This window comes from Thunnus albacares, chromosome 1 (assembly GCF_914725855.1).
Source record: "Thunnus albacares chromosome 1, fThuAlb1.1, whole genome shotgun sequence".
NCBI lineage: Eukaryota > Metazoa > Chordata > Actinopteri > Scombriformes > Scombridae > Thunnus > Thunnus albacares.
Window position 1 is genome coordinate 35,480,868 of NC_058106.1, and position 22,488 is coordinate 35,503,355.

Below are 22,488 nucleotides of genomic sequence, written 5' to 3' on the forward strand. Positions count from 1 at the left end.
TCCCTTTACTTTAGCACCACTTGCATTTTAGACAGATTACAGTGTTTTTTGTGGTAAATTGTTGTTGAATACTAACAAAATATCTTTATTAAATGATGAGGTGATCATATTCTACAAATATTAACATTGATATATGAGCAGAAAACCACATTAACAAGTTTTAGTGGTTCAGAAAGACCAGTGAAAGAAAAGACAGATATTCAAAAATACACTGGAAACAAAGACTAATGAAAGCCAGGATTACACTGAATGACATCTGGATGATATATCACAACAAATTCAAAGACCCTGCTGAGACAAAGTCAGATAACAACAGCTAATGTCAACTGATGTTTAATCAACACTGATTAAATTAAACAAGCAGAGTTAACAATTTGCCAGATAGATATTGATTAACATTAGCTGATCTTAAACTAATCCTTAAATCAAATTCGAGCTATTTGTTACTACAGTTAGTGTCAAAGTTTCATTTTCAGTTATCTGTCCTGATAAAAGAGTTTGAAGGTAAAAGTAGAGCTGCAATCAATTGATTAGCTACCAACTATTACATTAACTGCCAATTATTTTGATAATTGATTAATCATTTTGAATTTTCTGGTTTCTTTAGTTCTCCGTGACAGTAAACTGAACATCTGTTACTTTAGGAAACAGTGATCAACATTTTCTGATATTTTACAGACTAAACAACTAATTGATTAATTGAGAAAATAATCCATAATGAAAAAAAAAATTAGTTGAAGCCCTGGTTAAGTTTTTTTTAATAAACTTTATATCAACAAACTGCGCAAAAGTTTATGTTACACTGCATTATCTTATTATTTGTGGTAAAATGATAATTACAAACCATAATTTACATGTGAAAACACAAGCTTTGGTCTGGTATAAAAAAAAAAATAAAAAAAAAAGAAACCTGTGAGTATTTGTCCCCCATCCTCAGAAATAAAACCAGTCTGTGCTTTTCAAGTGAAAATGAATTTATTTTATTTTGACAAGCTTTTCCAAATCAGCCATGATAGTGTATTGAATCCATATGATTTATAACTGTATTAAACTATTACACAGCACCAATATATGATATGTTAATAACAGTCTTAACGGCCTGTTTAAACATCTATTAGCTTTGTCAGAGACGCTATAAAGAGAATAGCAGATTCAGAAATATATACATTACATACATACATGTATAAAAACAAATATAGGTGAAAGATTTGGATGGAACAGTGTAAGCGTGAGTAAAACTACACAATGCACTGTAATATATTTTCCAGAAAGTGCAAATATTTATAATACATTTGGTCTGTAACCCCAGATTGCATAACTTCAGAAAGTTAACCTTTCTTTTGTCTCTTTTTTTTTTATAAAAACATGTGCAGTACAGGATGCAAAAAAAACATTTATTACATCTTAATAACTGGCAAAATCAGAGAGGCAAAATAGTGTTAGTTTAACTTATGATACAATCATATTTTTCCTTTTACAGACAGTGATAGACCGGGAAAATGTTCAGTAACACGCTGAAGACAACATGTTCAGCAACTGGCGACAGATCGACAAGACGTCCTTGTTTGACAGGAAGCTGCTAAGAGTTTATCACCGAATCGACACTTAATATATTATTACCTTCATTTCCATATAAAAGCAGATAGCAGTGAAGGGTAGTGATGCGTTCTGGGGGGAGATCAGAACAGCGATATCATAGCTGACACAGTCAACATCAGAGCGGAGAGGTCAAATGTTGGTGGTGGTGGAGTTCAGGATGTCGTGCTCGATCTTGGCGTCAGAGGCCTTGGACAGGTCTCGCTGTGGAAGAAGGAAAAAAATAGGCGTAAGGTTGATTTCTCAGACGTGACGTGACAATATGAGGAAGAGATTGAAGCAAAACATCATCACTTACACTTTTGTAACCATTAAAGGACGAGTTCACAATTCTTCAAGTGCATCTTAAAACAACAGTCAGGAACCCAAATGAACATTGAAACATGTTTTTCTTGCTGTAATCATTCCTCCTGTTCACACTGACCATTAGAAGATCCCTTCATAATGCACTTACAATGGAAGTGATGGAAAAATGTGCAAAAATGTATGTAAAAGTTTATCTGAAGCTAATATGAGTCAAATCAAGTAGATATCTTTCAACGTTACAGTCTTTTTAGTGTCAAAGTTCCTCTTTTTGTTACTACAACAGGGAAACACTGTCTGAGGAAACACAAAGAGGGAATTTGATGCTAAAAAGACTGTAAATGTGTCAGATATCCACTTGATATGACTAACTCAGACTGCTGAAGACTCATATAAGCTTCACATCAACTTTTAAATGCATTTTAGCACAAAATTACTGTTGTGGACACACTTGCGAGCACATTTGAAGGGGATCTTTTAATAGCCGGTATGAACAGGAGGAATGATTACTGTTCATATGGACAGCTGACTGTTGTTTTAAAACACACAGGAAAAATTGTGAAGCTGCCCTTTAGGAATGACACACTGAAGGTTGTTAGTGGGAGTTAGAGAGTAGCCGATCACACAGATGGACAATCAATGTAAAAATGAATAGGGAGTCAATGCAGGGAGGCTAAAATATGAGTTATATGATCTTGTTTTCTTGAACCAGTGTGAAGGGCATTACAATAACGAGAAAAAAATAAAGGCGGGAAAACTCTGTGTAAGTCCTCAAAAGATAAGAAGGATTTAATTTTTGCAATTAAGATGAAAGAAACAACCTTCTTATCTTGGTCATCAAAACAAAGACCAGAATAAAAAAAACAACAAAAAAACACCCAAATTTCTTGCAGTTGGCTTAATGTTATGTGATCAGGTTCCCAGACTGCAACTATCTGACTGAAAGAGTCAGTTGTGGCAAATGGAAACTCAAAAAAGAACAATTCTTCGTCTCAGAGTTTGACGGACTGACACTAAACATGTCGTCTGCTATCAAGCTCCATGTTAAACCTGCAGTGTGGAACTTTAACATATAAATGAACGTTCGTTACATTCAAGCTCTTCCCAAACAAGTTCACAAAATGCTGATTAAGCCAATCACCGCCAGGTAAATCTCTCTGTATTATACAGTACACCAGTATGTTCTATGGGCAGAGCATACACAGTAGAAACTTCCGCCGGCTGGGTGGCTAACTTCCAGTTAGCTCTCTGCTAACTTGAATGGAGATAAAATAATTTAATCGTGCGGCTCCTCTAGACCAGCCGTTCTCAACCAGTGGGCCTGTTGCCTTTCACCACCAGCTGTTTAAGGGAGTCAGGGGTTTTCCCATTGTGACTCTCACAAAATCAAAGGCAAGGAACAAAGTGAAAGCAACTTGGAATGCTACGACGCACGTTAGCCTCTCACCAGTCTCACCAATCCCACCACGACTTGATCTCATTATTTCTCAGAAGTAAGCCCAAGTATCTCACTGAGGGTATTCAGAGTATTTATTTTGGTCATTACAACTGACAGTGGCCTAACACATATTTACAGCCCAGGTTTTTTGTCATGTTTTTTTTTTTTCTTCATTTATTTGCGAAGGTGGTCCTCGGGAATACAATCTGAAGTGGGCCTTAAGTTACAAAAGGTTGAGAACCTCTGCTCTGGACTTTCCAAAATTATTTTATCATAAATTATTTTAATCAGCTCAAAATAATTTATCCAGCATTTTACAGCTGCAACAGTAGCAACAGAGTAGAATACAGCAGAGCCTGTGACGTTAGCACATGTGGTGTCAACAGTGTTTTGTAATTACTCTCACTGCCACAAGGGGGAGACAAAAGTGCCACACTCCACCTTTAACTGCTGGTAGCGTCTACACATGACATGTATCTTCTATTTGGTGAACTATCCATGAAATTTAGAAAAATAGAGCATACAACTAATAAATCCAGACATCATTATTCATAGATAAGTACATCACCTGTAGCAGTTTTGTAAATTTTTCACCAAAATTCAGTGAGTAAAACAGGAAACCTGGTTACTGTAATCAAGGTAGGGGATTTGAGAACATGGTTCCTCAGATTGATTTCTCCAGGAAAACACTAATTTCTTGGTCATGTATGCACAAAACTGGGTTTCTAATCAGCTTTTTTTTTACAAGTATGTACTTGCATGACATAATACTTCACATGGGGAAAGTGACAGCGGAGCGGCTGAATAAAGCGGAGATCATCACACGGAGCGATGCGTCGTTGTATTTAAAGTAATTCCATCCAAAGTCACGCAAACATTGAAACTAACACAAAGCAGCCTGTAGACGTCTAAATAAGATGGTTCTCACTGCTGAGCATCTGTTTGTTAAAGTGACAAACTTTTGCACAGGGATTAAGATGCGTCCTCTGTCTGTCTGCCATTCATCTCTGCAACATCAGTCCCTGACGCAGATATTCAAAAAACAAAACAAGAAACAAGAAGCAGCATCTTCTGTCATTACAGTTAAAATCAGTCGCTGTAAAACAAGGTGGAGGTTTGGGGAGAAATCTAGTCACTAATCTGCTGCAAGTATATCCGGCTTTACAGTAACCAGGTTAGTACAGTGCAGATTACCTGCGTAACCTTGTTATTTAAGTAATTGAATAAGATACTTTGGATTGCATTGTAATGTGAGCCGGTGTTGACAGCTGTAACCATTCAAACTGAAGCACAACTGTTGGAAAACAGTCACACGAGAAACGGACGACTTCTGTCGGGTGTAGACGGCGTGTTAGATGGAGAGACTGATGGGATGGTCAGTAGCTGAGGGTTAATCCTGCAGGTTCGAGCTAAACTAGTGTGTTAAATTGCTGTTTGAAGATATTTATTCCATTAGAGGCATGCAATTAAGTGAAAGAGGATTAGTCAGAAGGTTTTAGGATTCCAAACACACCTTGATTGAATTGATTCAGTGTTGACCAAGTCCCTCTAAAATATAAATGTACATCATTAGAACTTGTACATCATCAGAAACCCCTTCGATATACACTTAAATGTGTTATTGCACCGAAATGAGGAAAAACATGCAGAGCAAAGAAATTAGAGACAAAAGTGTAAATTACCACAAACTCTGAATATGTGCTGGCAACAGAGGTTATGCTGAAGTTACGCTGTGGACCAGTGGGGGTCAGCAACGCACCACTCAGAGGGCTCCCCTTCAACTGGGCCTCGTTCTCCTTGTTACAGCCCTGCAGTCTTGGGTGGGGAGGTTTCCCTCCGCCCGTCCGTGCTGTTGAACCCTGGAGGACGCAAAGCAGGAGAGACTATCAGGTCAGACTTTTAATGCTTTTACATAAAAACTGAATGAAAGTAGGATTCCCTCCTCCCCTCAATCGTTTTAATGTGCTGCTGAATCACATTTTAATTGGAAAATCAATCAGTACAGCTGTAGAAATTACACATTGATTAGTTCACATTCAGTAGACATTTCTGCTGAACAGTTAGATTGAGGTTATGGAGAAAAATTTATGTCTAAAAGCACCTGTATGTAGTTTTTGCCCAGTTAAATCAAGTCAAGTTTATTTGTAGAGCACAGTATCCCACAGCGGAAATTCAAAGGGCTTCACAGCAGGCAGACACACACACACACACAACTCATTAAAAGCTAAACAAAACCAAGAATTACTTCAGTTTATTCTTAAGATACAATTCTGTGCAAGCAGGTCATATTTTACCACAAAGCATGTCCGATAAAAAAATGCTGTTTCATTGTCTGACTGAGATCAAGTCAACTAGTCAAATGCTGTTTTCTAGTAAATTTGCAGGGTGTTTATATTACATGTGCAGGATATTTTGTGTCGCCTGTTATATTTCTTGTTATTCTTTCAATATTAAACCAACCTTATTTGCTGAGAGAGGTGGGCGGGGCACAGGTGAGCGACAGACAGTTCCGCCGTAGACGGAGCGCATGGTGCTGTTAGAGGCGACGCTAGAGATGCTGGAGGTGGTGTTACCCTGACAGGAAAGAGAGGGAGGGAGAGTTAGTGCTGACAGAGCCAGGCGGCTGAATCAAGAACTTATATCATGAGTACAAATGCAAGGCATGCATTGCAAGCAACATGATTTTACCATCTTCCGTGATTTATTTGGGGTAGTTGTGCCGAGGAATCTGCGTTTGGTTGGGGTTCGTACCGCTGTTCCGTACAGCATATCCTCCTCAGTCTGTTTGCTCTTCTTGAGGTGCTGTTAAGAGTTTGTACAGAGAAGCGTCAACACGTGTCTCAAACTTACAAGCAAAGCCGGTAATACGACAAAGCGACTAGCTTACCCTTTCTTGTTTCTCCTTTTCTTTCTCTATCCGGTGCAGCTCCCACTGTTCCTCCACGTACTGCAGGAACTTCTGACTGTTTACGAAAAACTCACGACCCTGCTCACCTTCCCACGCTTCGATCTGGGCTTTTAGTTTCTTTTCAAGCTTAAAAAAAGAAAAAAAGACACAGGTGATGTCAAATTACTGTGAAATGCTTAGGAATCGCAACATGTTTAACCATTTCGAAAATCAACGGTGACCTTCACGTCTTACCTTTGGCAGACTTTTATGCAGCTCAGACCTCTGTTTCTCCTCTTTGAGAAGGTTCCCTCCTCTGTTAGTGAATCTGGACGGATCTGTGGCTTTTTTCTGGGAATAAAAAAAAAAGATTCTTCATTGTTTCTGAAAACATTTTATTCAAACTCTGACAGAAATTTAACAAAACGCATAAATCTTTGTGTGAAAAAGTGAAACATGTCTGTTTACACAGCTCACAGGCAAAGGAACAACTTTAAATATTACTTTTTTGTGTTTACATTTTTCACTTTTTCTATTGTTAGAGAGGATTTTATAGGGTTGAAATCTGAGTTTATTAGTATTCACACTGCTGCAACTTGTATTAATTAGTCATCTGTCTTGAATTGATTTTCTTATTTGTTCTATTTCCAATTTCAAAAGACTTTAATTGAGTAACTGTATCTGTAAAATCCAACTGGCTCTGGTTTAGTGGCACCAGCACAGCTTCAGATGAACTGTTAATTTTACTCTTGTTAGTTTCATTTTTCCTGATCAAGTGAACTCACCTCCAGCTCCAGGAAGAGTCTCCAGCTTTCTTCCCATTGGTTAACCCCGTCAAAAAGCTCTTTGTGATCCTCGTAATGCAGCTTCAAACGCTGGATCTCAGCATCGTGCATCCCCAACAGCTCTTCAGTAAAATCCTCTGAAATAGTCAATTTATAGTATAAGCAAAAAAAAAAAAACTCCTATAAATGTGATTAAAACAGCTAAAATGTCAAACAAGTGAACTCACCGCTAAAATACGGTGAAAAGGCCTGCCGCTGGTCAGTGCTGAAGAAGCATTTTTCCCAAAACACGGCGATCTCGGAGCGAATGGCGTCTGTGACGTTGCGAATGTTTAGCAGTTTGAGCTCCTCCAGACGCTGGACCTCTGCTTTTAACTGAAAAAAAAAAAAAGGAAGTGAATACATGAATACAAACCTAAAATTGTCCAATCAGCAGCACACAGGACACTTAAGTCTTCTCACCGCCTCCAGGTTCCTCTTCCTGGATGTGACCATGTGCTCGTTGAAGGCCTCTCTCTCCTCTTGCGGCACCTGCAGTCTGTCCCACAGCTGCTGGATCTTCTCTCGATGGGCCTCACACATCGCCTCGTTCTCTACTTTGCGCTCCTCCAGCTGCAGCATCAACAAGACAGAAAGTAGCATCAGTTAACAACTTGGACAGTGACTATACATTATATCTGGGTTTTCAACTAAGACCACAGACAACATTCAAGGCCTGATTATAATTTGTGGGACCCCCCCCCCAAAAAAAAGAGTTTCACTTCAAGATTCACCAAGTCTGATGTTATAAAACAATCTTACCTGACAAAGCAGCAGTTTGAGTGATGTAATATTGTCTCTGGAAAGACAGAAAGAGTCCTCATCCTCACAGACAACATCCTTCTCAAAACTGGTCTCAGGGATGTGGTCCAGCACTTCCATGTGCAAGATGATCTCCTTTTTGATGTCCATAAACTCAGCATATCGCTTCGCCTGAACACATGAGAGCAGCACATCCAAATCAAAACATTAAAATTGCCAAAATGAGGCTTCGTGGCAGTGACTTGTAGCTTTTCTATTCATACAGTAAAAGCAACTGAACAGGACAGCATGTACACGGTACACAGAATGTATGTATGTATGTACACAAACAATTTTGCACCTTCTCTGCGTTCTGGTCGGAGATGTGTTGGCGGAAGCTCTCCAGTTGCTCTACTGAAGGGACAGAGTCTGGAGAGATACCGTAAGGCATAGAGCACAGGATGTCACACAGGTCCTGGTCCTGCTCCAGCAGAAACTTCAGCTGCTGCATCCGCAGAGTCTTCTCCTTTATCAGAACCTCCACCTGAGTGCGGATGTTCTTCTCCTGCTGGAGCATGCTGATCCCGACCTCCTCCTGAATATACAGAGAGGACGGCGATGACAAATTCACTGTACAACATGTGGTGAAACTGAACTGTGCATACTGAGAATGCAGTAATAGGATATGTAGGAATCTAATGTTAGCATCCGCAATCAAAAAACAATACGTTGTGGAATATAGGAGACTGAATGATCCAGTCAAGAGAAACATGTGACCAAAGTTAAATTATTTTTCAACACAAAATCAGTCCAACGCTGAGAATGTTGCAGTTATTATTACCTCAAACACAGGTAGCTGAAGCTCCAGGCAGAGTTTCTCCATGTCTGTCCTGCATGTTTGAATGCTGCTTATAAGCCTCGTCTTCAGAGACTCTTCTTCTTTGATCATCATATCTAGTAATCCCTGGTGGACAAACAAATGAAATCAGCTTATTCAGACTGGATGACAAAGAAGAGACAAACAAGACTCTCCAGTAACTGATCATTTGACTGATATGCATATTGACAAAAATCCCAAATAGTCTTTCAATATCAGAATATATCTACTTTCAACAACTGGAGTTTACTGATCACACAGTAATGCTGCTTCTTCTGTAGATACAGATAAAGATACAGTCTAAAAATTGACAGGAAATTAACTGCCAACTGTTCTGATAACTGTTTAATCATTTTGAGTCATTTTTTAAGAAAGAAATGTGCGTCTCAAATGTGAATATTTTCTGGATTATTATACTATGACAGTAAACTGAATATCTTTGGGTTACGTATTGCTGGTCAGGACAAAACAAGACATTCAAGGACATATCCTTAGGCTTTGGGAGACAGTGATTGACACTTTTCACCATTTTCTGGTATTGTATGGACCAAACAACCAATCAATTAATCAAGAAAATAATTAACAGATTAATTAATAATGAAAATAAACATTAGTTTGCAGCCCTATTACACAGTAATACTGGTCCTTGTTGGTGCAGATAAAGTCTAGTTCTGTCTAGCAGATGAGCAAAGTAGTTCAACTCAAATGTAGAAAAATGATGAAATGATAACTGATGCATAACATGATCAAACATCTGTTTTCTATCAGTTTTTCTCCAGTCAGTGGATACTGGAAGCTTCCCAATAAGACACTTAAAACCACAGAGTATCTTCAAGTGAAAACAGATTTTTGTCAATATTAAATGTGAGGAAGTCTTCTTCCTTCAGTCACCACGAAAACTTAGAAACAGGCAGAAAGTGTTCCTCATCTAACATCCGCTTGTGTTTGCAACAGGAACAGTTCAAACAGAAATAGCCTTCTGTGGCTGTAGTAATGAAACCACAAACTTGTACACCCGTAGTAAACTGATGAATCATCCACCGTTCATTATCATCAGGTATAATCAAGTATATTTTTAAATTATCAGCTGATATAACAGTAGCAGATTTTTAAAACTTCTGAATATAAACATTGGTATCGGCCTAAAAAAAATCTAGTATCAGTGGGGCTCTCATGCATATAAATACTTGCAGTTCTAATCTTAAAACTCTACTGTGTTGACCAATGTGATCATTCAAGATGTGTTGTGCAGTGTGTTCATGACATCATTAAGGCTTTGAATTCTTTCCAGTGGCCTAGTTTCGCCCATAATGATTGTCCTGTTCTTGTAGACCCCCACCCCCATCTTTCACTCTCTCTCTCACTTGCACTACTAGTCATATTCTCTGTGTCCAGACATTTGACTGGTACTGCACCCAAACAACACACAAACTCATGACTTAAAAAAACAACAACACATGACTAACTGGTTAAAACCTCTGTTGACACCGTTCTAAGCCAAGTGCACCCAGTCTGATCTGATAAAGCAGCAGGTTTGGAAACATCAGAGTCAAAATGATCTTTTTTGTCCACCAGCCACTTGCATATTTTACCAGCATATTATTACAGGTTTACAGTATATATACATACATGATGCTGGTCAGTGTCTTACCTTAATGTGGTTCTTGACAACATTAGTTCTCTGTAGTCTCTGGTCCTCTGGTATACCAATCTCCTCCCAGATGTCCTTCAGGTGGCATAGTGCTTTATTCAGGCACGACACAGACTCAGCTGCGAGCACCTCACTGCATACAGTGAAGGGCAGACACGGTCAGTTCACTATCAATATATCACTAAAACTCACTCCAGTACCCAGTGGTGGAAAGTAACTTTACATTTACTCAAGGTACTTGTACCTCACATGAGTATTTCCATTTGATGCTACTTCATACTTCCACTACATTTCAGAGGGAAATATTGTACTTTCTACTCCACTACATTTATTTGACAGCTTTAGATACTTTTCAGATGAAGATTTGACACAATGGATAATATAACAAGCTTTTAAAATACAACACATTGTTAAAGATGAAACCAGTGTTATGTAACAACGTTACTTTTATTTAAGTAGGATTTTTCATACAGGACTTTTCCTTGTAATGGGGTATTTTTACATTGCTGTATTGGTACTTTTTATTTAAGTAAAGGATCTGAATACTTCTTCCACTTTCGATAATAACCAAATAGCTGCTGACGTTTAAACCGCAGAGACAAACCGCAACTCATCTGATGGAACTAACCGACGTCAGTTTCGCTAGCGTGCTTAAAAACGTATCTCATCTAGCTAAAACCAGCTAAATAACGATATTTTACGCTCTGAAAACTCTGACTTTATCGCAAAAAAATACGTGACCTTACCTTTTTCTCATTGTTGTTCCAAACTCTGTTGTGATTCCCAGTGAACAGCCTTAAACAACCAAAACTTGTCAGGGAGACAGGTCGCCTGTCTGCTCTCAGTGCACCGGCCGTTTGTACACAGTTCAAAATACGCATACAGCACCGCTCTGCCCTCTGATTGGCTGGTTTTGCAGGAGCGCGTGTTGCGTTACACCGCCGCCGGCCGTTAGGAGTATCTGTAGTTAATGCTTAAAGGGAACCGCCCATCACCGAATCACTTATTCACTAAAACAAACGCACCAGTTTCATACCGGGTGCGGCGACGTAGCAGCATTCCGTCACCACGCAACAATGAGCTTCTGTTAGTGACCACGATAAAGTTATAGATAGATACATGAATAATGTACATAATTTTTCAAGTCTGTCTTAAAACAGTCAGGAGCCCAAATGAATACTGAAACATGTTTTTCTTGCTGTAATCATTCCTCTTGTTCATACTGGCTGAAGATCCCTTCTTAATGCACTTACAATGTTAAATTCCTGTGCAAACCTACTTGGCAATAAACCTGTTTCTGAAAAACGATCCTATCATTTAATAGCTCTCTAAACCAGAACTTGTACACATAACTACTTAAAGGAAAATAAGCAACAACTGTGTTAAAAACATTTATTTACTTTATACATCTTTACAGTTCTTTCGATGTCAGACACAGACCATAAGAGTCAACATTTTTCCATCAGATAATGGCAGGACCGGAGGGAATGCATGACAAGTGGCTGCAGGAATGTGTCAGGTTCCTGTCCATCGATGTGTCGACAGGCTTCATACGTGGTTGTCAAGCAAAGCCTCGAGGAGTCTCGAACTGTTTGTAATCGCAGTTGTTACCACAATAAATTTATAACCTGGAAGAAAAAAAAACAGTAATGTGTGTTAATATAATTTGGTTTCAGGTTTTTGGATTTTCATAAATAAACCACATGCAGCAACAGGAGAAAATGCTTCATTTTACGGGTCTGTAATTGTTGAATAATTTCAAAGCAGTTTCATGCAAAGAAGACATTAATTACTGGAAATGAGTGTTCAATATATACATTTCCAGTTTATTAATTCAAATGAACTGTTAACTGTGTAACCTTGGAGTCTTTTAGTCAATATCCTCTCCACTACTGATAATATTAAAAATGGAAAAATATCTAACCTCAAATAATTTGAATTGACATATTTGTGTGCCATGACAACTACATAACTGAACAGAGAGCATGACAGCTTTTGTGGACATGATGCCCTTTCTCTGCTAATTATTGTGAATCAGCAGCAGGTATTTTTTAGTGGAGGACACGTTTAAACCGTTTCAAGAGACAAAAGGACTTCACTACGTCTTCCATAAAGCACATCAATAAGGAGAAGGTCAGAAAACAACAAGGCTCCTACCTGTTAGATGACTAATCAGGACAGCAGAAGTGAAACTAAACTACAAACAGGAGCAACACTAGCAAGAAGAGAGGAGGAACCTAAATGTTAGCCTCAGCGTTCGGGTCATCTTTACCTTTCTCTCTGCCGAGAAAACGTAAAGCCGAAATCTCAGAGAAGGTGCAGCCGCCGAGGAACATGACCAGGATGATGCGCTGAGCGTCGTTCTTTGCTTTTGAATCGGCTCCGCTGCCGCCTGATGAGAGACAGAAAACCTTCAGCACTCGTCAATTCAACGCAACTGCATGTAGGTTCTGCTGTTTAAACTGTGACTTAACCTGTAACAGCAAACTCATGTCCGTTCAGCAGCCTGGTGACTTCATCGAGCCCCGTCCAGCCGTCTCGCTCCAACACCTACAGATGACATACACAGCAGGAATGAGAGAGAACAGTTTCATCATCTCTCATCGATTCTCTGCACAGAAAACAAACATCCTGTTGAATGAAAGAATCACCTGCTCGATGAGTTTGCAGCTCAGAGGGACGTAGGCGCCGCTGAAGATGTACGCCATGTCTCGTGGGACACGCAGGTCGTATTCTTCATCTGACTTTGGCACCTTCACACAAAATATGATAATAGGTTTACTACCGTACAGCATTTTCAGTTAAAATACCATCTGCATGACCTGCTGTAACATGATGAAAGAGATGAAAGAGCTATCAGAAAGCTGTTGATAGTTTACCAGGTTGAGTTTTCTGCTCAAGGCTCTGAAATTGCTCTTCTTTGCCAGAGAGGAAAAGGCGTCTGTCAGCTTTCCTGGAAAATAAATAATATTAAAAATCATCAGGACAGTTTGGTGCCAATTTTAAGATTTCTACATTAACATAAGCAAAAATAATTCAGCTATTTCTTAGAAACGAGAGACATAGAGAGATATCGAGGAGCCTGTTTCACCTGCAGTTTTGTCGTTGACCAGTTTGCCCACTTTGGTCTCCATAACAGTGAGTGTTTCCCCTGGTTGCTGCTCCACCAGCAGCCCCAACTGCCTAAGGTTGGCAAATGTGAGCAGGTGGTCGATGCCATAACTCTGATAAGATCAATCAGAGACAATGTTATACAGTAGACCAGTGGCTTCAACAGGGGTTAAGGGACCAGCAGGGGTCCAGTTTAAAATGAGGACTTTGGGTTGTACATCTCCCTGGTCAAGACGTTCTTCCAAATATTAATATGTGTGTGTTGCATTTCCCTTCACATGTACAATTTTCATAAGTCAATTCTCTCCCAGTGCATGGAGAAGTGGGTAATCACCATCATCACCTTTTCAGTGGATATGGTGAACATGTTAGCAAACAGCTTTATGGAGCAACATTATCATTCATTTGGTGTCGTGTTTCTGTCCACTTGGTGAATCTAAGTCCAGTATTCACTCTCTTTTAGCTCTGTTTTTGTTCTCCACCAACTCCTGAGGGAAATATCTGGCTGTTACTTATTTTTGGGAGAATTAAATAGCTGTTTCTGTTGTGCTAATGCAGTCCAGTAAAATCATACAGCACGAGAAACATCAAGTTTGAAAAATGAAGTTGATAGTTTTGTATTGTGTCTTGCTTTTACTACTATGTGGTTCCTTTAGTAAATCCTTGGCTGTGTCTAATTGTGGCTTCCATAAATACGATAAACTTTAGGAACCACAGACTGCTGCTGCACATTTTCACAAACGTTAACTTTGTCAGACAGATGTTGAATCTCACCTGCAGGTACTGTGCTTTTAATGACCGGTAATCTTTTGGCAGCAGTCCTGCGAGAAAATACAATCACATACTGTTGATAGATGATGAGAATAACGTGATTCTGTCTTAATTACACATTGAGACAACTCACCGTTTTCTGTGATTGACAGCAGACAAAGCAGTCTCAGACTTTCTATCATGGAGACCTTGATAAAAAGCAAAAAGTAAAACAGGAAACAGATGTTTTTTTAGCGTGTTGTTGCTATTGTACTTGTTCATATATTAGACTCTCTTTAGGCAAACCCACCTGTCTGTTGATGTGCTCCTCTATGAAAGAAATGCATTCACGGATTTCGAATCCTTCAAGTAAAGCTGGAAGAAAACAAGAAATGTAGATGTTAACGTTAATTAGCAAAGGCCGTAACTGAGCTAAATCCTGATGTAACAAACATACAGCGCGAAGCAGAGAAATCTTACAGTGTTCTGTCTTCAGGAGCTCCTGGAAATCCTGCTTTGTCTTCTTCTTCATTATTGATTCACTGGCACCGATGTCTGAAAGAGAACGAGCTCTTCAGCAAAGCGGCTTCACAAATATTATGTAAAATATATACGACAATGGATCTGATGTACATCACTCTGCTTAAACACTCACGAAGGCTCAGGAGCCGATGTTCCTGTTTCAACCCTTTTAGTTCCTCCGACACAAACGTCTTCATCTGTTTTATGTCCATCCCCCGACGCTTCTGCAGAGTTGAAAAGAAAGAAAACTCAGAAACCAGTATCGGTTGCTTGAGTGAACTTAGTTTCAACGATGGATGATTTGCTCACATCGTAAGCAGTCTGGAGGTTCCTGGCTTTCTGACTGAGAAAGCTGAAGACGTTGGAGAAATGTTCATTTCTGATTTCATTGAAGACCTGAAAGAGTTCAGAGAGAGGTTTTAAAAGTAAAATCATGATGAAGAGATTCTGCAGCGGACGACTCGTCTCTTATAATAAACCCTACCTTGTCCTGAGAGTTCAGCATGACTTTTAAGCTTTTTTCAGAGGAAGTAACTTCAGGTCCAAACTCCACACAACCTGCAGGACAAACGCTGTGATGAGACACTCGAGCATCCTGAACATTTACTCTCCACAGCTTGCACTGATACCCACCACATTTGATTCTAAATATATCATCCACAAGTCCTTCATACACCACTTGTGAGCACAGAGGAGTGACGAAATCCACATCTGCAAAGATAACGACAGTAGGAAACAGTTACGGAGAAGATCTGCAACCATTGGTCAGTCAAAGGAACATTAATCAGCAACTATTTTGATAATCGATAACGCTCATTCTGGTCTTATATAATAATGAATTGAATATTTTGGGGTTGGGATTGTGTGTCAGACAAAAGATGATATTTGACGTGTGCTCTAGGACACTATGATGGACCTTTTCCCTGTTTTCTGATGTTTTATTGACTAAATGATAAAATGATGATGAAAATAATGGTTATTCGCATCTCTAATAGGGAGGAAAAGCATGTCCTCCACTGACAGAAGGGTACGTGGTTCCTCACCTCTATCAATAAGAAAAACATTTCCTATTTCAGCATGCTGAGGCTTTTGTTCTCCCTCTTCTATCTGCTCCCTCCACGACTCGTACGCCATCTGATGTCAGACAAACAGACAGAATCGATGGCAGTTCAGTCCTTCATTGTGCACATACTTATCGCAGTGGATCTAAGGGTTAAACATGACATAACAGTCTTTGGTCTTTACCTTTGAATATCGTCCGATCCCGTAGACCTTTGAGAACGGGCCGTAAAGGGAGTGAAGGAGGTGCAGAGCGCTGCCGGCTGTCCTCACCCAGCGCTGGTCGCCTGCCTGCAAAAACACACGTGGAATAATTTGGTTAAACTTTGTCTACTGAGGTTTATTACACATTGATAACACTGCATGAACAGGCTCCAGATGAGCTCAAAGCTTCAGATATGTGAAGTCAATTTTAGAGGGATTAGTAAGCATTAATACCAGCAGTTTCACTCATGATACTTTGGCTTGTTGAGTGGTGATTTTAAAGGTGTTTGTGATGTTTTAGATGAAATAAAAAATATAGTTTTGATCAGTAAAAGTAATAAGCTGTTAAAATGTTTACTGTGTGATGAAATTGACTCTGATGCATCTGTGCTGGTATGTGGCTGCTGCAGCACAAGCAACTTTTAGATTTTACTCACTTATACAGTAGTTCACACATCATCACATGATCAATTACATTAGTGCTGAAACAATTAGTCTATTTTGGTAACATAATTATCACTTAAGTCATTTATAAATGAAAAATTCTCTGGTTCCAGCTTCCCAAAAGTGAAGATTTTCTGCTTTTCTCTGTTTTATCTGATTGTAAATTGAATGTGTTTCAGTTTCAGACAGAAAAAATAATTTAAAGAGTAAATTTAAAACCCCTGAAAAATGTTGTTTTTGCTGACCTCTAGTGGTTAAACTTCTCACCCTGCTGTACTCCAGGACCCCACGACATCACTAGTGAATGTGATTACAGGTGCAGCGATGCACATTTCTGACCACACAAACACAACCACACCCATGAGAGGTGCTGGTTGAGGTCAGAGGGGAGACGGGCTTCACACTTTCAGACAGAAAGTGCAGCAAAACACTGATATCCAGCCTGCTGTTAAGTTAGCCTTCTCTTTGTTATTTGCAGCTCTAATTTGCATCATCATTGAGAGTGTGAATGTTTGAGAACAAGCAAAGATATACAGTATGTAGGGTACTATCATGTTTCTTTTTTAAATATAAAGTTTTAAAGAGCAATTAGAGTCATTTAATCCAATGACTAATCATTCAGCAACTGTTTTGATAACCGATTCATCGTTTTAGTCACTTTTCAAACAAAAATGCAGAAATACTCTGGTTTCAGCTTCTGAAATGTGAAGATTTGCTGCTTTTCTTTGTCATATTTGACAATGAACTAAATATCTTTGAATTTTGGACTGTTGGTCGAACAAAACAAGAAGATGTATGATTGAAGATGTCGCCTTGAGCTGTGGAAAATTATAACAGGCATTTTTTTAAACACTATTTTCTGACAATTCACAGACGAAAAGATTGAATAAATAACCTGCGTATTAACCAATAATAGCAGCTCTAAGCTCAATATTATTTTTCTGTTTAATAGCTGGCTGCCGTTTTGTGATCTTATCTTCTGACTCTTACTGAGTTTTTAATTGAATTGCAGACATTTGGCACTTGATCGGTGGGATTTTCAGACACAACTTGCATCATTTACCAGAAAGTTGTCTCGAAAGAATTCTGGGAGCTCCAGACTGATGATGTCATCGTCTAGTGGAAGGAGGTAGAAAGCCCATTCATCTGTCGTCACATCTGAGAAAACACAAAAACAAGGTTCACGTCTCCTCTGATCATCAGCCTCTGAAAAACAAAGTGAAGTAAAAAAAAAACAAGCACCTACCGCCGTAGATCCCCTGCTCCTCCAGCACCGCCTCACATGCATAGAACTGGACGACAGAAGAGGGTCGGCAGGTTAAGTATCAATAACTAGTATCAATAACTTGATCCAAAACAAATCAGAGCAGAGCAGTAATTACCTTCTGAGGGGTAAATATTATCTTGTATCTTCTAAATTTCCCTGCTGCTTTGTCTGCATTGGCCACATCTGGAATAAGAAGGAAAACAGAATGAAATACACCTGAAGGATCCACCTGGAATGATCTAGTGGGTTAACTGTACTACATGTAGGTAAAGCAGTGTATTGTTTTCATGCAAGTGCCAATACAACGCCTGAATTTCAGTGAGAAATACATAAACATACTCCTCAAAAATGTGTTTAAAATTGTGGTAGTTTTGATTCAAATCTGAAACTGTCTGATCAAAACTTAAGTAAACAAGATGTGCTGTTGCTCTGATAACACTGACACAGCACTGTGACAAAAATGAAGCTATGTGATATGACAAAAAAATCATAATAAAAAAAATCTAACTGTAATTAGTATTAAAATATTTAGATGTATATTTACATCTCTGCTGTTAGAAGCAACTGTAACTCTGTCATTTTGAGTTGAATTTTTTTTAATTTTTAATTTTGAGTCAATTAGAGTTTAAGAAAATGTACCAATAATAGATAAGTTAAAAAAAAGTTATTTTTCTTAAGTTCCTAAATACAAAATATGTGCGTACTTGTGGTACGTAAAACTGTGTTTTTAATAATCAAATCAAACTGATGACAACTAGAGTTCAGACTCTTCTGACTCCTCACATGTTTTAAACGGAGAACAGAATTGCAACTTTATTTAAGCATTTACAGTATTAAATTAAAAGATATTAAATGATAATCTTGAGCTTTAACTGAAACTTTAATTTAAAAAAAACAAAAAAACTCCAGCTCTACTCACCACATATCCACTTCACAGTTTTTATTCTTGGCCGGATCAGAAAACAAAGCCTGTAAGAAATGAATGTCACAATGTCATGCAGTCACATCAGGTGTGTGTGTGTTTGTGTACTGTATATATATATATATATATATATATATATATATATATATATATATTTATTAGGAGTGTGACAGCTGCAGGACTCACTGATCTGAGGTGCTGATTATTGGTTTATATTCCACTTTGTAGAGTTTGTCGACTTCATGTTGCTATTAAAAAACAAACAAACAAACAAACAGACAAAATATTTGAAAAAAGAATTGCAGTTTTTCACAACAGGAGTCAGAAAAGTAACATTTGATGAGATTCACCTTTAGTGTTGAAACGTTAGCGATACGATCCAGCGGGCTCATCAAGTCCGCCTCGATGAAGAGATCCTTCTTACCGGGAAGCTGTGTGATGAAGAGCGGAGGATGAAGAGGAAATCACTCAAAAACACTCACAAAGAAGATTCTGTGTGTCTACTATATTAAACTATTTGGCAAATGTTGCAGAGTAAAAACATGCATTTTCAGTCTTAAACAAACATGAAGTACAAAGAAGAGTCTACAAAATAAAGTGCTCATTAAATGTAGGAATTTTTCTGTACTTGTGACACAATCACAGTAAAAATATCCCTTACTTTTTTCTTTTTAGGAACTGACAGGTGTGTTTTAATTTGATTATACAGGTTCTGCTTGGTACAGTGGTTTGACGGCTACATTTAGGAACAAACTACAGGTGATGCAAAATGATATTATTCTCTAATTATTAAATGCATCCCCTCAAACTCAGAAGGGTAGGACTACTGCCAGTATAGTGCAGAGCAGAACAACAGAAGCTGCATCATAATAATAATTAATTATTAATATTATCAATGGTTATGCTCTTCAATACTAAGATAACAACAGTCCATACTCAGCATAACTATGATACCAGGGCGTGTTCATGTAAAGTGCCTCCAGGGAAAAATATAGCCAGAGGTTCCTTTTTTTAAACTGCTGACATGTTGTGGTTCAATCCTCCGCTACACATCCAGTTTTTAAAAAATGAGAGGAGCTAATAGAGGTTAGGTTATGACTTATTTATGGATCAGGCTCAAGTATTTATAATGAAATCTGCAATTAATTACTTTAGTTGTCCTTGTATTTTGATGTGAGAGTCATTATCTTTTATATCTTAAAGTGTCTTTTGGATTCATGATTGTATTGTTTAGTTTTTATGTTAAATGTCTTGTGCTTCTTTGTCTTTTAATATCTTGGGATCATGTTTAAAATAAGTGTTTTCACTTTAACATGTGGATTTTTTTTGTTTGTGTGTCTATTAATCCATAAATAAAAATCAGTCAATCGATCAATTTCCTGTAATAAAACACCAATAAATACATGATGATATGTCGGTGACATCCCTGGTGGTGCGTCTGTATATCCGGCTTGTTCCTACCTGTTCCAGCAGGTAGATGAGCTGATCTCTGGCCAGCCTCTTGAGCAGAGAGAAGTCAGGGAGCTCCGGGGAATCTCTCCTGGCACTGTGAGCCATGCTGGAGCACAATCACTCACCCACTGAACACACACAAAAAACACACTAACTCTAAGAAATGTAATGACAGGCTACAGAGAGGCTACAACCATCAGAGACACGTAGAAGTGCAGCGGTTATCAGATCAGCTAGCTAAATTAGCTTGTAGGCTAAAAACACACCCTTCACATCTCACGTACTTTCAAGACTAAAACTAGCGTCAAACATTCTGACATTAAAGTGGAAATAATCTCGCAGCAATATGAAGTAAATGTTCGAAACCGGAAGGTGAGCATTAGGTCGAAACATCAATAAAGATGCGTTTAGTTGAGATTAACCGTTACCTGCTTCCGTAGCGACATAAGCGGAACTGATCAATCGTCAGCTGTTTCTGTCCGAACACCTCAATAAACGGACTGCTACACTGTTGGTTTGTAGGAGAGACGCAGGAGCAGCTGTTTGTTGTAGCTATATGTAATTTTTCACAATGAATACAGACGCGGCTTTACTGTTAGAAACGGTTAATTTTGCTGCAGAGAAACATCGTAACCAGCGACGTAAAGACGTAGATGCGACGCCGTACATCAATCATCCAATCGGTAGGCTTGTTGCTGCTGCCGAATGTTTACATAAATCGACTCGGAAGTAAGAACACTGCAGAGCCGCAACGATTAGTAGATTAATTGATTAAGTGCCAACTGTTAAATATATTGCTAACTATTTTGATAATCAATTAATCGTTTAGAGTCATTAAAAAAAAAGAAAATATCCAAAGTATTATGAGCTTGATGTAGGTAAAGTATTGCAGTAAAAGTACATAAGTATTATGAGCTTGATGTAGTTAAAGTATTGCAGTAAAAGTACATAAGTATTATGAGCTTGATGTAGTTAAAGTATTGCAGTAAAAGTAGTGGTTTGGTCCCTCTGACTGATATATCATTATATATGACATCATTAGATTATTAATAGTGAAGCATCAGTGTTAGAGCAGCATGTTACTGTTGTAGCTGCTGGAGGTGGAGCTAGTTTTAACTACTTTATATACAGTTAGCTGGTTTAGTCCAGGTTGGAAAGGTTGGAAACCACTGGTTTCATCTTTAACTATGTGTTGTATTTTAAAAGCTTGTTATATTATCCATTGTGTCAAAAAAATCATTTTACAGTACAATAGATTGATTTCTCTCTCTGATACTTTTAAGGAGTAGCAAGAATCCTCAGCCATGAAGGAGGCGTCACAGAAATTGAGGTTTTGCAAGTACGTCATCAGTTCTTATCAGTTCATTTATTCAAGTCATCTCTTACAGTGTTTTTGTATTACTAAGCTTATGTATTGTTCTGTTCCTGCAGGCCGCTCTGCTCCACGACACCGTGGAGGACACCGACACTACTCCTGCTGAGCTGGAAGCAAAGTTTGGGCCGATCGTGGCTCGCATCGTAGAGGAAGTGACAGACGACAAAAGTCTGTCCAAACAGGAGAGGAAGCGTCTGCAGGTGGAGCACGCGCCCCACCGCAGCCACCAAGCCAAACTGGTCAAACTGGCTGACAAACTGTATAACCTGAGGGACCTGAACCGCTGCACGCCTGTCGGTCAGCACCTCTCTGTCACTGTTTTTATAACTGAGTCACTTATGGGGTGGATTTTTATCTTTTTCAGGATTTCAATCAATATATTTCATTTTATTCTTATCATCATGTCATGTACTCTCCCTCCTCTGTGTGTGTTTGGTAGGTTGGACGGCAGAGAGGGTTCAGGAGTATTTCGAGTGGGCCTGTGCGGTGGTGAAAGGCCTGAAAGGAACCAACTCAGCTCTGGAGGAGAAGCTGGAGGAACTGTTCAGACAGAGAGGAGTTCAGCTCTGATGACACAGCAGCACTACAAGAAGAGTCTATTTAAGTTCCATATTTCCATTTATAAATGTATAACATATAAATAAATCATATTTCATATACATTTTGGTGATGATGGTGTTACTTATTCATGGGGTTTCCAAACCTAAAACATGAAAAACTGATAAGGAGAAAAAAGTAGAAACTATTTATATTTTTTAAGGATGCAACACATAATCAAATTAAATACACAAATTCCATATCATATACTGTTATTTACTATATACTGTTGGCATATACTGCTGTTTCTCTGCTGAACTGTAATAAACTAACAAACGGAACTATTTATCCAAAACCATAATACTATATATTACATACTGCATCACTGCACAACTGTATATCTTTGTAAGCTCCTCACAGTTAATTCATATCCTGTACATAACTATTTATAATTCATATATAGCCATTCCATACCATACTGTTAATTTGTAAGATGTATATATATTAGAATAGAATGGATTTTTAGTG

At 38.5% G+C, this 22,488-nt stretch overlaps 3 protein-coding genes across 5 annotated transcripts; 1 reads left to right on the plus strand and 2 right to left on the minus strand.

Moving 5' to 3' along the window:
* Positions 1–956: 956 nt before the first annotated feature.
* prc1b (protein regulator of cytokinesis 1b) lies at positions 957–11,195 on the minus strand. 3 transcript variants are annotated; one of them, XM_044356485.1, is made up of 15 exons: positions 11,064–11,195; positions 10,318–10,450; positions 8,631–8,753; positions 8,151–8,384; positions 7,811–7,981; positions 7,472–7,621; positions 7,237–7,384; positions 7,010–7,146; positions 6,480–6,575; positions 6,225–6,371; positions 6,026–6,139; positions 5,798–5,911; positions 5,020–5,196; positions 4,851–4,885; positions 957–1,800 (listed from the first exon to the last, which is right to left on the minus strand). In XM_044356485.1, the coding sequence occupies exons 1-15, from the start codon at positions 11,072–11,074 to the stop codon at positions 1,752–1,754; spliced, it is 1,839 nt and encodes a 612-aa protein (XP_044212420.1). In that variant the 5' UTR covers positions 11,075–11,195; the 3' UTR covers positions 957–1,751. The 3 variants fall into 3 exon arrangements, with proteins under 3 accessions (XP_044212420.1, XP_044212437.1, XP_044212426.1); XM_044356502.1 differs by lacking the exon at positions 4,851–4,885 and having other exon boundaries at positions 5,097–5,196; XM_044356491.1 differs by lacking the exon at positions 4,851–4,885.
* Positions 11,196–11,695: 500 nt separating this feature from the next.
* On the minus strand, positions 11,696–20,568 carry vps33b (VPS33B late endosome and lysosome associated). The gene is made up of 24 exons (XM_044356513.1): positions 20,477–20,568; positions 20,058–20,176; positions 18,947–19,027; positions 18,783–18,844; positions 18,594–18,643; positions 17,790–17,857; positions 17,654–17,699; positions 17,471–17,565; positions 15,946–16,050; positions 15,744–15,834; positions 15,334–15,411; positions 15,185–15,258; positions 15,010–15,096; positions 14,834–14,924; positions 14,659–14,733; positions 14,489–14,553; positions 14,333–14,387; positions 14,203–14,249; positions 13,409–13,541; positions 13,197–13,270; positions 12,969–13,070; positions 12,792–12,867; positions 12,590–12,709; positions 11,696–11,945 (listed from the first exon to the last, which is right to left on the minus strand). The coding sequence occupies exons 2-24, from the start codon at positions 20,151–20,153 to the stop codon at positions 11,866–11,868; spliced, it is 1,851 nt and encodes a 616-aa protein (XP_044212448.1). The 5' UTR covers positions 20,154–20,176; positions 20,477–20,568; the 3' UTR covers positions 11,696–11,865.
* Positions 20,526–22,084, plus strand: hddc3 (HD domain containing 3). Its single transcript, XM_044356533.1, has 4 exons — positions 20,526–20,731; positions 21,332–21,387; positions 21,480–21,720; positions 21,863–22,084. The coding sequence occupies exons 1-4, from the start codon at positions 20,620–20,622 to the stop codon at positions 21,991–21,993; spliced, it is 540 nt and encodes a 179-aa protein (XP_044212468.1). The 5' UTR covers positions 20,526–20,619; the 3' UTR covers positions 21,994–22,084.
* Positions 22,085–22,488: the final 404 nt, after the last annotated feature.